Source organism: Pongo pygmaeus, chromosome 20, assembly GCF_028885625.2.
Source record: "Pongo pygmaeus isolate AG05252 chromosome 20, NHGRI_mPonPyg2-v2.0_pri, whole genome shotgun sequence".
Classification (NCBI taxonomy): Eukaryota; Metazoa; Chordata; class Mammalia; order Primates; family Hominidae; genus Pongo; species Pongo pygmaeus.
The window spans coordinates 58,672,409-58,688,073 of NC_072393.2; the positions used below are offsets into that span (position 1 = coordinate 58,672,409).

Below are 15,665 nucleotides of genomic sequence, written 5' to 3' on the forward strand. Positions count from 1 at the left end.
CTATAGGCATGCACCACCATGCACAGGAAATTTTTATATTATTAGTAGCAACGGGGTTTTACCATGTTGGCCAGGATGGTCTCGATCTTTTGACTTCGTGATCTGCACTGCACAGCCTCCTAAAATGCTGGGATTACAGGCATGAGCCACTGCGCCCCGCCTCTTTATTTATTTTTGATTCAGAGTTTCAGTGTTGTTGCCCAAGCTGGAGAGCAATGGTATGATCTTGGCTCACCATAACCTCTGCCTCCCAGATTCAAGCGAGTCTCCTGCCTCAGCCACCTGAGTAGCTGGGATTACAGGCATGTGCCACCATTCCCGGCTAATTTTGTAGTTTTAGTAGAGACGTGGTTTCTCCGTGTTGGTCAGGCTGGTCTCAAACTCCCGACTTCGTGTGATTTGGCCGTGGTGCCATCTCGGCTCACTGCAACCTCTGCCTCCCAGGTTCAAGTGATTCTTGTGCCTCAGCCTCCTGAGTAACTGTGACTATAGGCACGGGCCAGCACACCTGGCTAATTTTTGTAATCTTTTCTTATCTTCTCAGTGCTGTAATTGTTTCACAATACAGAATTTCCATTGCTTTTGGTTATCCTTACAGGAGCTTGTTGTGGATTATTTACCAATATAGTATATTGCGTGATTTTTTTTTTTTTTTTTTTAGCATTTATTTGTACACAGTAAATATGGCTTAAATATGAAGAATATATATTTTTCTCTTCATTGATGTGACAGTGGTATGTTTTTTGGAAACTGTGATACACTTTAGGGTCACAGTGGAAAAATACTCCTTACTTTAGGCTTACACATGTTTGTGCCCTGTCAGTGTTTTGTCATGATATAGGAAATAAGCTTTCATAGACTTGATTTGAAGGACATGTAATTGTCCATTATTTATTAAAGAATCTTACTCCTTTTGTGTTCCTAAACTTTGAAGATCATGTTTGGGAAGTTCAAACTAAGTGTTTTTTATTGTGTCATATTTACACACTTCAGTATGATTTACCATCTGTACTTAATTGGAAATGTATTGGTATTTATATTTTGCAGATATCTCTTCCAAATGCATGATGAAGGAGGTCTTGTCAACAGGGCAAGGCAATACAGAAGTGTTCCACACAGGGACATTGCAAAGACATGAAAGTCATCACATTGGAGATTTTTGCTTCCAGGAAATTGAAAAAGATATTCATGACTTTGAGTTTCAGTCACAAAAAGATGAAAGAAATGGCCATGAAGCAGCTATGACAAAAATCAAAGAGTCGACTGGTAGTACAGACCGAGATGATCAAAGGCATGCTGCAAACAAGCCTATTAAAGATCAGCTTGGGTTAAGCTTTCGTTTGCATCTGCCTGAACTCCACATCTTTCAGCATGAAGAGAAAATTGCTAATCAAGTGGAGAAGTCTGTCAACGATGCTTCCTCAATTTCAACATCCCAAAGAATTTCTTGTAGGCCTGAAACACATATTCCTAATAACTATGGGAATAATTTTTTCCATTCATCATTACTCACACAAAAACAGGAAATACACATGAGAGAAAAATCTTTCCAATGTAATGAGACTGGCAAAGCCTTTAATTGTAGCTCATTTGTAATGAAACATCAGATAATCCATTTAGGAGAAAAACAATATAAATTTGATACATGTGGCAAAGTCTTTAATGAGAAGCAATACCTTGCACGCCATCGTAGATGTCACACTGGTGAGAAACCTTACAAGTGTAATGAATGTGGAAAGTCCTTCAGTTACAAGTCATCCCTGACATGCCATCGTAGGTGTCACACTGGTGAGAAACCTTACAAGTGTAATGAATGTGGAAAGTCCTTCACTTACAAGTCATCTCTTACATGCCATCGTAGATGTCACACTGGTGAGAAACCTTACAAGTGTAATGAATGTGGAAAGTCCTTCAGTTACAAGTCATCCCTTAGATGCCATCGTAGACTTCATACTGGAGTAAAACCTTACAAGTGTAATGAGTGTGGCAAGATGTTTGGTCAAAATTCAACCCTTGTAATTCATAAGGCAATTCATACTGGAGAGAAACCTTACAAGTGTAATGAATGTGGCAAGGCTTTTAATCAACAATCACACCTTTCACGTCATCATAGACTTCATAGTGGAGAGAAACCTTACAAGTGTAATGAGTGTGGTAAGGCTTTTATTCATCAATCAAGCCTTGCACGTCATCATAGAATTCATACTGGAGAGAAATCTTACAAATGTGAAGAATGTGACAAAGTTTTCATTCAGAAATCAAACCTTGAGAGACATAAGATAATTCATACTGGAGAGAAACCTTACAAGTGTAATGAGTGTCACAAGACCTTCAGTCACAGGTCATCTCTTCCATGCCATCGTAGACTTCATAGTGGTGAGAAACCTTACCAGTGTAATGAATGTGGGAAGACTTTTAATGTACAGTCACACCTTTCACGTCATCATAGACTTCATACTGGAGAGAAATCTTACAAATGTAAGGTTTGTGACAAGGCTTTCATGTGCCATTCTTATCTGGCAAACCATACTAGAATTCATAGCAGAGAGAAACATTACAAGTGTAATGACTGTGGTAAGGCTCACAGTCACTTGATTGGTTCATCAGTCAAGCCTTGTACGTCATCATAGACTTCATACTGGAGAGAAATCTTACAAATGTGAAGAATGTGACAAAGTTTTCAGTCAGAAATTAACCCTTGAAAGACATAAGAGAATTCATACTGGAGAGAAACCATACAAATGTAAGGTTTGTGACATAGCTTTCACATGGAATTCACAGTTGGCATGACATAGAAGAATTCACACTGGACAGAAAATGTACAGGTGTAATGAGTGTCACAAGACTTTCACTCACAGGTCATGCCTTCTATGCCATCGTAGACTTCATAGTGGTGAGAAACCTTACAAGTGTAATGAGTGTGGGAAGACTTAATCGACAATCACACCTTTCACGCCATCACAGAATTCATACTGGAGAGAAACCTTACAAATGTGAAGCATGTGACAAAGTTTCCAGTCAGAAATCAGCCCTTGAGTCACATAAGAGAAATCATACTGGAGAGAAACCATACAAATGTCAGGTTTGTGACACAGCTTTCACGTGGAATTCACAGCTGGCAAGACATACAAGAATTCACACTGGAGAGAAAACTTAACAAGTGTAATGAGTGTGGCAAGACCTTCAGTCACAAGTCATCCCTTGTATGGCATTGTAGACTTCATGGTGGAGAGAAATCTTACAAATGTAAGGTTTGTGACAAGGCTTTCATGTGTCATTCCTATGTGGCAAAACATACTAGAATTCATAGTGGAATGAAACCTTTCAAGTGTAATGAGTGCAGCAAGACCTTCAGTCACAGGTCTTCCCTTGTATGCCATCATAGACTTCATAGTGGTGAGAAACCTTACAAGTGAGAAACCTTACAAGTGTAATGAGTGTGGCAATACCTTCCATCACTGCTCATCCCTTTTATACCATCGTAGACTTCATACTGGAGAGAAATCTTACAAATGTACGGTTTGTGACAAGGCTTTCATGCATAATTCACACCTAGTAAGACATACCAGAATTCACACTGCAGAGAAACCTTACAAGTGTAATGAATGTGGGAAGACTTTTAATGAACAATCACAAGTGTAATGAGTGTGGCAAAGACTGTAGTGACCGGTCAACACTACCATCAGGCCATTCATGGTGTAGGGAAACTTGACTAACATAATGATTATCACAAAGTCTTCAGTAACACTACAATGATTGCAAATCATTGGAGAATCCATAATGGAGAGAGACCTTCCGAGTGTAATAAATGTGGCAAGTTTTTCAGACATCGTTCATACATTGCAGGTCATCGGCGAACTCACACTGGAGAGAAACCTTACAAATGTCATGACTGTGGCAAGGTCTTCAGTCAAGCTTCATCCTATGCAAAACATAGGAGAATTCATGCAGGAGAGAAACTCACAAGTGTGATGATTGTGGCAAAGCCTTTACTTCACATTCACACCTCATTAGACATCAGAGAATCCCTACTGGACAGAAATCTTACAAATGTCATAAGTGTGGTAAGGTCTTCAGCCCGAGATCACTCCTTTCAGAACATCAGAAAATTCATTTTTGAGATAACTGTTCCCAATGCAGTGAGTATAGCAAACCATCAAGCATTAATTGACATTAGAGTCAATCCAGAATTGACTTGAGTTTGTTCTGACTTAACATTGAGTTCAACCCTTAATTGACATTCAAGTGTTTTAGAGGATTGGGCCAGGTGTAGTGGATCACACCTGTAATCCCGGCACATTGGGAGGCCAAGGCAAGTCAGTCACTTGAGGTCAAGAGTTTGAAACCAGCATGGCCAAGAGATGTGAGCCAGTTTTCCCAGCCTGTTTATTATTTTTTGAGACGGAGTGTTGCTCTTGCTGCCCAGGCTAGAGTGCAATGGTGCGATCTTGGCTCACAGCAACCTCCGCCTCCTGGGTTCAAGCGATTCTCCTAACTCAGCCTCCCTAGTTGCTGGGATTACAGGCATATGCCACCATGCCTGGCTAATTTTTTGTATTTTTAGTAGGGAAAGGGTTTCTCCATATTAGGCTGGTCTTGAACTCCCGGTCTCAGGTGATCCACCCACCTCGGCCTCCCAAAGTAATGAGATTACAGGCATATGCCACCGTGCCCAGCATTGTTTCTTTTTCTTTTCTTTTTTTTTTTTTTTTTTTTTTGAGATAGTACTTTTTTGAGATAGTACTTTTTAAAAGGTATATACCATAGTGGTTTTTAAAAGGGATATCAGACTGGGTGTGGCAGCTCACGCCTGTAATCCCAGCACTTTGGGAGGCCAAGGCAGGCAGATAACGAAGTCAGGAGATCGAGACCATCCTGGCTAACACCGTGAAACCCCATCTCTATTAAAAATACAAAAACTTAGCTGGGCGTGGTGGTGGGCGCCTGTAGTCTCAGCTACTTGGGGGGCTGAGGCAGGAGAATGGTGTGAACCCAGGAGGTGGTGCTTGCGTGGAGCCGAGATCGTGCCACTGCACTCCAGGCTGGGTGACAGAGTGAGAGTCTGTCTCAAAAAAAAAAAAAAAAAAGATGTCAAACCCGGGGTATCTCATCCCACAGCACTTGGGAAGACTGAAGTGAGTGGATCATCTAAGATCAGAAGTTCAAGAGCACCCTGGCTAAAATGGTGAAACCCTGTCTCTACTAAAAATAAAAAAGTTAGCTGGGGGTGGGGGTGTGCACCTTTAGTTCTAGCTACTTGGGATGCTGAGGCATTAGAATCGCTTAAACCTGGGAGGTAGAGGTTGCAGTGAATCAAAATCGTGCTACTCTACTGCAGCAAGGGTGGCAGAGTGAATCTTCATCTGAAACAAATGAAAAAAACAGACATCAAAAATGCTTTTGTTCTCATTGTATAATAGACTTCCCTTTTTTTTCCTTCTGGTTCCTCTTCAGTTCTCTACTTATTTTTTCTTTTTTGCAGTTTGAGTTTGAGATATAGCTTAGTTTTTAAAGTTTTATTTCTTAATACATAATGACTTCTGAAAGATGCCTTTGCAGCATCCTATAATCAGCTCACATCATTCGTTTCTGTACTTGTATATTTTCCAGTTATTTTCCGGTTGACCCCAGAATTCGTGAGATTTTTTTCCTACAACAATTTCAAAAGAGTTGCTGTTTGAAATTAGTTGTATCCAGTTCAGATCGAGGTCTGCATGCTTTCTAGTCTTTGTTATTTATTGGAAGGCTCTGGTACCTACTACTTAAGTTTGATTGTTTCAGCGTGTACTTGGTAAAGATGTCAGTGACCTTTTAACTAAACATCAAAATGTAGTTTAACCAGTTAGTCTGATTTCAGTTTTCTTTCGTTATGTCATTTGTTTAAATCTTGAGCTAGGAGCTATTTATTGCGTGTTTTCCTCAAGGCCCTGTGGTCCATTCTGGAAAAATGTTGAAACATGGGCTGGAGTAGCATAGAGCATTGCTCCAAAAGCACCCATGTATTCTTTTCTTTTTTTTTTTGAAATGGAGTGTCGTGGTGCGATCTCAGCTCGCTGCAACTTTTACCTCCTTGGATCAAGTGATGCTCCTGCCTCAGTCTCCTGAGTAGCTGGAATTACAGGCACCCACCAGCACACCCAGCTAGTTTTTGTATTTTCAGTAGATACAGGGTTTCACCATGTTTGTCAGGCTGGTCTCAAACTCCTGACCTCGAGATCCACCCAACTCAGCCTCCCACTGTGATGGGATTACAGGCATGAGCTACCACGTCCAGACTCTATTTTATTTTTTTAGATGGAGTTTTGCTTTTGTTGCTCAGGCTGGACTGCAATGGTGCGATCTGGTGTCACTGCAACGTCTGCCTCCCAGGTTCAAGGGATTCTCCTGCCTCAGCATACCGAGTAGTTGAGATTACAAGTGCCCTCCACCACTCCCAGCTAATTTTTCGCATTGTTAGTAGAGACAGGGTTTTATCATGTGGGCCAGGCTGGTCTCAAACTCCTGACTTCAGATGATCTGCCCACCTCGACCTCCCAAAGTGCTAGGATTACAGGCGTGAGCCATCGTGCCTGACGACTCATGTATTCTTGATTGAAATAATTTGCTTATGTCTCAGTTCTACAGTTGACCTTCTTTCACTGTTTTCAAGGTCAATAGCTGTGTGTTTACACTTCTGCATTTTATAAATGTTCCTGTGATTTTCTTGTAAGGGAGAATTAACTGTCAGGAATCAATGTCATCAGAACTTTGCAAAAGAAGTTTCTTTAGCTCAGGTTCATGTAAGATGCTTCTCTAATTTTCTAGGATGTGGGTGGTAAGACCAACCTTTCCCATTAGCCCTTCCAGGCCCCCATGTAAGACTTTAGACACCTTCTCACTCATCTCAGACCTTCTCAGGGTACCTTGGTGAAAATGTCTTCCGATCTGAGCCCCAATGAGCCTCCCTGCAACTTGGCGACTAGGGGCTTGACCAGAAAAGCTTAACCCGAGTGTCCCTGACCCCTGAAATGTTTGGCAAAATCTTTTTTTTTTTTTTTGAGGAGTGCCCAGTTGTAATTAGAATTTTCAGTGGGATGCAGTACCCTAAAAATGAAAAAGAAAAGCAGAAGAATGGAAGAAACAGGTGTAGACTCAGACACAGAGACCATCTTTGGGGCCTTTCTCTGTATGAGGATATCACAGTGAAATCTAAAGCAGGTCATGTCAGTCCCTGGCAGGGAACCATCCACCGGCTTCCTGTGTTCCCCAGGACAAAAGTCCAACCCCTCACTGTGGCTCCGCAGCCCTGTGTCCACGGCCCCTTCCACTGTCCTGCCTCCTCCTGGGAGCTTGCCTTCATCCCATGAATCCCTCTGCCCCAGTCATATTTGCTTTTCTCTTTTCCCAAACATGAAAACCCTTCCTGTCTCAGGTCATCATCCCTGCTCTTACTCTATGTACACTGTCTCTTTCTCCTCCTTCAGGTCTAGGCTCAGAGCTCTCTCCCATGCCCTCCCACCGCCGGTCTCAAGCTCCTGAGCTCAAGTGATCTACCCACCTCGACCTCCTAGAGTGCTGGGATGACAGGCATGAGCCACCACACCCAGCCTCTGCATGGGGTTTCATCAAGTCTGGGTCTGTGCCCTGAAGGGGAGCTCATTCCAGCCCAGTTCCCAACTGCTGCAGCATGTGTGTGTGGGCGGGGGGGGGGGGGGGACTTCTCCAGAAGGGGACCGGGAATTTCTGTGTAGGAGTTTATCATCCATGGTGAGGAGGGCAGCAGAGGGGACTGTATTTGCTCAGGGTGAGGTCTCCTTTGTGTCAGGCCTCTGAGCCCAAGCTAAGCCATCCTATCCCCTGTCACCTGCACGTATACATCCAGATGGCCTGAAGCAACTGAAGATCCACAAAAGAAGTAAAAATACCCTTAAGTGCTGACATTCCACCATTGTGATTTATTTCTGCCCCACCTTGACTGATCAATGTATTTTGTAATTTCCCCCACCCTTAAGAAGGTTCTTTGTAATTCTCCCCACCCTTGATAATGGACTTTGTGAGATCCACCCCCTGCCCGCAAAGCATTGCTCCTAACTCCACCACCTATCCCAGAACCTATAAGGACTAATGATAATCCCACCACCCTTTGCTGACTTTGTTTTTGGACTCAGCCCGCCTGCACCCAGGTGAAATAAACAACCTTGTTGCTCACACAAAGCCTGTTTTGTGGTCTCTTCACATGGATGCGTGTGGCACTGTATGTGTGGTTGTGCTCCAGGGAGGGGGTGTGTTGATTCTAAGCAATAAACAACATATTTTTAACATTCAGGATTGACTTCTAAAGACTCTTGGTATGTGAGGAAGAAACCCGGAAGAGGAAGAGGAAAGCAAAGAGTCAGGGATGGCTCCTCCTCAGGTGAGATGATATTCTTGGTGAATTGTTCTGTCTCCTTCCTCTCAGAAACTCTGGGCCTTGGAGTTGGGAATCTTCTCTGGGTCTCAAGTGTCCTGCCTGACAGGTTAGCTCACACTCACCCATGCCTTCCTTCAGTCCCTCTCATCTCACTCAGATTCCATCTCTTGTGACCCAGTGACATGAATTTGGGAAGAGGCTGCACTAGGCATGGTCCTGCGAAGGGGTCACACCCAGACATGGATGGAGACAGGGTGAGGGTCCCATGGTATCAGTGCTGTTGGGCAGCAGGGTTTGTTCAGGGGCCACATCTGGATGCACTGTCAGCTCTCTGTGGACCAGGATTACAGCAGCTGCCAATGGAAGTCGTGTATTTGTGTGCACAAAGTACGTGTAAGTTCTAGAAAAGGAAACCAAGAAGAGAAAATCTTTTCTCCCTGATTTTATACTACATTTTTAGGTAATGGAGTGAGTTCGTGTTTCTGACTCCAAAAATCGTACTAATTGGAATGGAAAGTTCATACACAGACATGAGTGATACAAGGTGTGTTATTCCATCATTAAGAATAGGAAATCAACCTAAATAATAGCAGGAGATTCATTAAACCATTCTTAGCACATTAAGCTCATGGAGACTGTGGTGTTACTGTGGAGAGGCTTGTGAAACAGGTGTTTTTGGTAAAAATGGTTACAATTTATTTTTTGAGATGGAGTCTGGCTCTGTCACCCAGGCTGGAGTGCAGTGGCATGATCTCAGTTTACTGCAACCTTTGCCTCCCAGGTTCAAGTGATTCTCCTGCCTCAGCCTCCCGAGTAGCTGGGGTTATACGCATGTGCCACCACGGCCAGCTAATTTTTTTGTATTTTTAGTAGAGATGGGGTTTCACCATGTTGGCCAGGGTGGCCTCAAACTCCTGACCTCAGGTTATCCACCCACCTCAGGCTCCCAGAGAGCTGGGATTACAGACATGAGCCACCGTACTCAGTCCCATCAATTATTATTAAATATATATTTTGATATTTAAACATCACATGATGGATATATTTGTTTTCTGGTAAAACTCCAAGGAAAGCTGCAGCTTAGACCCTTTGACATAAAGCATTTCCTTTCCCTGTCACGTCCTCTACCTTCTTTCCAACCTCACTGGGGAGCCGCTACTGTCAGTTCTGTGTCAAGTGTCAGAATAAGTCTCGTACACCTGTATTTCTGCATCATTATGAGACTTTAAAAATAATTCTGTAGTAAATTAAAGAAATAAAATGTTTTATAATTATGTTTTTACTTTAGGATTGTGGCTACATGTGAAGGTTTGTTACATAGGTAAACTCATGCCATTGGGGTTTCTTGTAAAGATTATGTTATCACTGCGGTATCAAGCCCAGTACTCAGTAGTTTTTTTTCTTTGTTTTTTATTTTTTTGACACTGAGTTTTGCTCTTTTTTTTTTCTGGCTGGAGTACGATGGCATGAACTCAGCTCACTGCAACCTCCGCCTCCCGGATTCAAGCAACTCCCCTGCCTCAGCTTCCTGAATACTGGGATTACAAGCACATGCCACCATACCTGGCTAATTTTTGTATTTTTAGTAGAGACAGGGTTTCACCATGTTGGCTAAGCTGATCTTGAATTCCTGACCTCAGGTGATCCAACCTCCTTGGCCGGGCAAAGTGCAGGAATTACAGGTGTGAGCCACTGTGCCCAGCCCCCAATAGCTATTTTTTCTACTCTTCTCCTTCCTCTTACTCTCCACCCTCAAGTAGACTCCAGTGTCTGTTGTTTTCTTCTTTGTGTTTCAGTAAATATTTTAGTTTGATATTTAATTTTTCTAGTTGTGAATTTATATGTTGTCATATTAGTAAACAAGGCTAGCTTGCTCTTTGACATCTGCGTTGGAAATTGGCTGAATGACAACATGTGGGTCCTTTGCCATTTTTCTCCTGACCTCATGATCCGACCGCCTTGGCCTCCCAAAGTGCTGGGATTACAGGCATGAGCCACAGTGCCCGGCCTTCAGTTTTCATCTATTTGATTTTATTTTGAGACAATGTCTCGCTCTTTTGCTTAGGGTGGAGGGCAGTGGCGTGATCTTACCTCACTGCAACCTGCTTCAGGCTCAAGCCATCCCCCAACCTCAGCCTGCCGAGTAGATGGGACCACAGGTGCTTACCACCATGGCTGGTTATTTTTTTTCATTTTTATTTTTTTTGAGATGGAGTCTCATTCTTTAGCCAACCTGGAGTGCTGTGGTGTGATCTGGTCTCACTGCAACCTCTGCCTCCCGGGTTAAAGTGATTCTCTTACCTCAGGCTCCTGAGTGTGTGGGACTACAGGTGAGTGCTGTCAGGCCTCTGAGCCTAAGCTAAGCCATCATATCCCCTGTGACCTGCATGTACACATCCAGATGGCCAGTTCCTGTAACTGACGACATTCCACCACAAAAGAAGTGAAAATGGCCTGTTCCTGCCTTAACTGATGACATTATCTTGTGAAATCCCTTCTCCTGGCTCATCCTGGCTCAAAAGCTCCCCCACTGAGCACCTTGTGACCCCCATACCTGCCCGCCAGAGAACAACCCCCTTTGACTGTAATTTTCCTTTACCTACCCAAATCCTATAAAATGGCCCCATCCCTATCTCCCTTTGCTGACTATCTTTTAAAACTCAGCCTGCCTGCACCCAGTTGAAATAAACAGCCTTGTTGCTCACAGAAAGCCTGTTTGGTGGTCTCTTTACATGGACGCGCATGAAAAGTGCCACCACTCCCGGATAATTTTTTGGTATTTTCGGTAGAGACGGCATTTCACCTTGTTAGCTAGGATGGTCTGGATTTCCTAAGTTCGTGATCTGCCCAACTCGGCCTTTCAAAGTGCTGGGAGTACAGGCCTGAGCCACCTGGCCTGGCCTTTTTTTTTTTTTTTTTTTTTTTTTTTTTTTTGAGACAAAGTCTCTGTTGCCCAGGCTGGAGTTCAGTGGCATGATCTCAGATCACTGCAACCTCTGCCTCCCAGGTTCAAGCGATTCTCCTGTTTCAGCCTCCTGAGTAGCTGGGATTATAGTCAAGTGTCACCACCCCCAACTAATTTTTTTGGTATTTTTAGTAGAGATGGGGATTCACCATTTTGGCCAGGCTGTTATTGAACTCCTGACCTCAGGTAATCTGCCTGCTTCAGTCTCACAGAATGCTGAGATTACAGGCACGAGCCACCGTGCCCAGCCCCACCAATTATTATTAAATATATATTGTGATATTTAAACATCACATGATGTATGTATTTGTTTTGTGGTAACGCTCCAAGCAAAGCTGCAGCTTAGGCCCTTGACCATAGAGCATCTTCTTTCCCTGTCATGTCCTCCACCCTCCTTCCAACCTCACTAGGGAGCTGCTACCGTCAGTTCTGTGCCAGGTGTCAGAGCAAGTCTCATACACAGGTATTTCTGCATCATTACGAGACTGGAAAATATTCTGCAGTAAGTTAAAAAAATGTTTTTGTTTTCTTTTTTTTTTTGAGACAGACACTCATTCTATCGCCAGGGCTGAAGTTCTGTGACATGATCACTGCAGCCTGTGCCTCCCAGGTTCAAGCATTTTCCTGTCTCAGACTCCTGAATAGCTGAGATTACAGGAGCCTGCCACCACAACTGGCTAATTTTTGTATTTTTAGTAGAGATGGGATTTCAACATCTTGGCCAGGCTGGTCTTGAACTCCTGTCCTCATGATTCACCCGCCTCGACCTCCCAAAGTGATGGGATTACAGGCGTGAGCCACCCTGCTTGGCTAATTTTTTTTTATATTTATGTTTTTACTTTAGGTTCGGGGCTACATGTGAAGCTTTGTTACATTGGTAAAGTTGTATCATCGGGGTTTTTTGTACAGATTATTTCATCACTCTGGTATTAAGCCCAGTACCAAATAGTCATTATTTATTTATTTTTTTGAGACTGAGTTTTGCTCTTGTTGCTCAGGCTCAAGTATAATGGCATGATCTCAGCTCACTGTAACCTCTGCCTCCCAGGTTCAAGCAATTCTCCTGCCTCAGCCTCCTGAGTAGCTGGGATTACAGGTGCCTGCTGCCACACCTGGCTAATTTGTATTTTTTACTAGAGATGGGGTTTCACTATGTTGGCCTGGCTGGTCTTGAACTCCTGACCTCAGTTGATCCACCCACCTCCCCGCGGTCTCTCAAATTGCTGGGATTACAGGTATGAACCACCGGCCCGGCCCCCAATTGTTATTTTTTCTGCTCCTCTCCTTCCTCCCACCCTCCACCCTGAAGTAGATCCCAGCGTCTGTTGTTTTCTTCTTTGTGTTCCAGTACATATTTTACTTTGATATTTAATCCTATTGGTTGTCAAAATTTACATGTTGTCACGTTAGCAAACATGGCTGTCTTGCTCTTTGAAATCTGCATTGGAAATTGGCTGAATGACAATGTGTGGGTCCTTTCCGATGTTTCTCTGTATGAAGAGTCGTATAGTGGCTGCCTCTGTGCACGCCTGCATTACTACAGATATCTGTAGATTCCTCCAGATCAGGCAGTTGAAAGGGTGATTACTGTTTGTAGGATGGGGCATTTCCATTTTCTTAGATCTGACAAGATTTCCCCCGCCCTGAACTGCCAAAGTATCCTTTTCCAGCAAGATGAGATTCCTCTTCAGTGAAACAAAACTTGCTACTTTTCATATTTTTAAAAACTTTATATATGTGTATACACATCCCCACACACGTGCACACACATATACATACAAATACATATATACATACACATATGTATATATTTTGAAAATCTGGGACAAATGACAACCCTTTGTATTAACATCTAGTTTTTTGTGAGTCTGTGTAGGTTTTATTATTTTGTGGACATATATATATAAAATGGATTTTTGTACTTTGAGTAATTTTGTTTTCGTGTATTTTATATTATTTTGAGATGGGGTCTTGCTTTGTTGCCCAGGCTGGTGTGCAGTGGTGCAATCATAGCTCACTGCAACCTCCACCCTCAGGATCAAGCCATCCTCCCACCTCAGCCTCCCAAATAGCTGGGAGCACAGGTGCCTGGCATCATGCCCGGCTAATTTTTATTTTTTTTGCGATGGAATTTTAGTTTCCCAGGTTGGAGAGCAGTGGCGCGATCAGGGATTACTGCAACCTCTGCCTCCAGGGATCAAGTGATTCTCCTGCCTCAGCCTCCTGCGTAGCTGGGATTACAGCCATGTGCCACTGTGCCTGGCCGATCTTTTACTGTGGTCGTTGTCATCCTTGAAGAGCTCACTCATGCTCTGGCTGATCTAGATACTGAATATCACTTGGCCATTTTTTTTTTTTTTTTTGAGACAGAGTCTCGCTATGTTGCCCGGGCTGTAGTGCAGTGGTGCGAACTTCACTCACTGCAAGCTCCACCTCTCAGCAGAGCCAAAACGTGGGGCTGTGCTGGTCTCGCCCCGTCTGAGTGGACCTCAGCCCTGGCTTCACATTAGAGTGCAGAGCATTTTGCAAATAGAGCCTTTGTGCTGCTTTAGCGGGGATTCTTATTTTGATGGGATGGAACCCACCCACAGTAATACCTGCAGTGGTGCAGGTGCTTGTCGTCTGTGCGCAGCATTGAGCATGGAAGCTCTGTGTCCTCCATTTCTGAGGGCTGAGCTCAGCCTGTGATCCACAGAGAGGTGAGGGGCTGTCCTCCAGATCGGCATTGATGAGGGATGAGTGTGTGTCCCGAAGGGGAGATCAGTCCAGCCCAGCTCCCCACTGCTGCCTTGTGTGTGGGGGCTTCTCCAGGAGGGGAGTGAGATCTGAAGACTGGGGTCAAACATACACTTGTAGGTCTTCCTGTGGGACTTCCTTATCTCTGCATGATCTCTGGTGCAGTGGGCATTGGAGGACTTCTTTCTACAGGGTGACGTCTCCCCTGTTCATGTGTTTTTGCCCCAGGATGGGAGTGAGTCATTTCTAACAGGAAGTTTCATTTTTTTCCACATACAGGATTGATTTCTAAAGACTCATGTTATGTGAGGAAGCAGCTCAGAAGAGGAAAGGAAAGGAGCCAGGCATGGCTCTTCCTCAGGTGAAATGATATTCCACTGTGGATTAATCTGTCTCTTTCTTTTCTGAAATGCCAGGTATTGTAGTAGCCGGTCTTTTCTGAGTCAAGCATTTTTGCCTGACACGGTCGCTTGCACTCACCCATGCCTGCCCTCAGTTCCTCTCAGCTGCTCTGAGATTCCATCTCCTGTGACCCAATGACATGAACTTGGGAAGAGGCTCCACTGGGCATGGTCCTAGGAAGGGCTCACCCAGACATGGATAAACATGGGGTGTGGGCCCGTTGATGTCAGTGCTGCTGGGTAGCCTGGATTGTTCAGGGGCCACATCTGGATGTCAGCTCTTTGTGAACCAGATCAGATAAACTACATATGAAATACATATGATAATGTGCACAGATATCTGGTAAATTCTGGAAAAGGAGACTAATAAGGAGAGGTATTTTGTATCTGATTTGGTAATGCATTTGAAGCCACACTAGTAGATCAAGATGTCTCTGTGTCCAAACTTTTTTTTTTTCTTAAGAGACAGGATGTTGGTCCAGGTGTGGTGGCTTATGTCTGTAATACCAGCACTTTGGGAATCCAAGGCAGGTAGATGACTTGAGGTCAGGAGTTTGAGACCAGCCTGGCTAACATGGTGAAACACCATCTCTACTAAAAATACAAAAATTAGCTGGGTGTGGTGGCGCATGCCTGTAATCTCAGCTACTCAAGAGGCTGAGGCAGGAGAATCACTTGAACCCGGGAGGTGGAGGTTACCGTATGCCAAAATTGTGCCACTGCACCCCAGCCAGGGAGATAGAGTGACATTCTGTCTCAAAGGAAAAAAGAGAGACAGAGAAGGTGTCACTGTGTGGCTTAGTTCTGGAGTACAATGGCACAATTCAGAGTTTACAGCAGCATCAAACTCCTGGGCTCAACTAATCCCTACTTTAGCCTCCCAAAGAGCCAGCCTGAATGATAGGTGTGGGTCACTGTATGTATGTATGTATTTATTTATTTATTTAAAGATGGAGTCTTGCTCAGTCCCCAAAGCTGGAGTGCAGTGGCACGATCTCAGCTCACTGCAACCTCTGCCTCCCCGTTTCAAGCAATTCTTCTGCCTCAGCCTCCCGAGTTGCTGGGACTACAGGCATGCACCACCACATCCAGCTAATATTTGTATTTTTAGTTGAGATGGGGTTCTATCATGTTGGTTAGGCTGTTCTCAAACTCCTGACCTTGTGATCTGCCT

General features: G+C 43.9%; 1 protein-coding gene across 1 annotated transcript in view; it reads left to right on the forward strand.

Annotated features, from left to right (window-relative positions):
* LOC129019456 (zinc finger protein 578-like) overlaps window positions 1–7,513 on the forward strand; it is a 53,863-nt gene extending 46,350 nt beyond the window's left edge. Inside the window, 7 exon segments of the mRNA XM_054462014.2 lie at window positions 1,048–2,588; window positions 2,590–2,930; window positions 2,932–3,154; window positions 3,156–3,412; window positions 3,414–3,638; window positions 3,743–4,139; window positions 7,464–7,513. Coding sequence (XP_054317989.1) covers window positions 1,048–2,588; window positions 2,590–2,930; window positions 2,932–3,154; window positions 3,156–3,412; window positions 3,414–3,638; window positions 3,743–4,139; window positions 7,464–7,469 — 2,990 coding nt within the window. The 3' untranslated portion in view covers window positions 7,470–7,513.
* The last annotated feature ends 8,152 nt before the right edge of the window (window positions 7,514–15,665 follow it).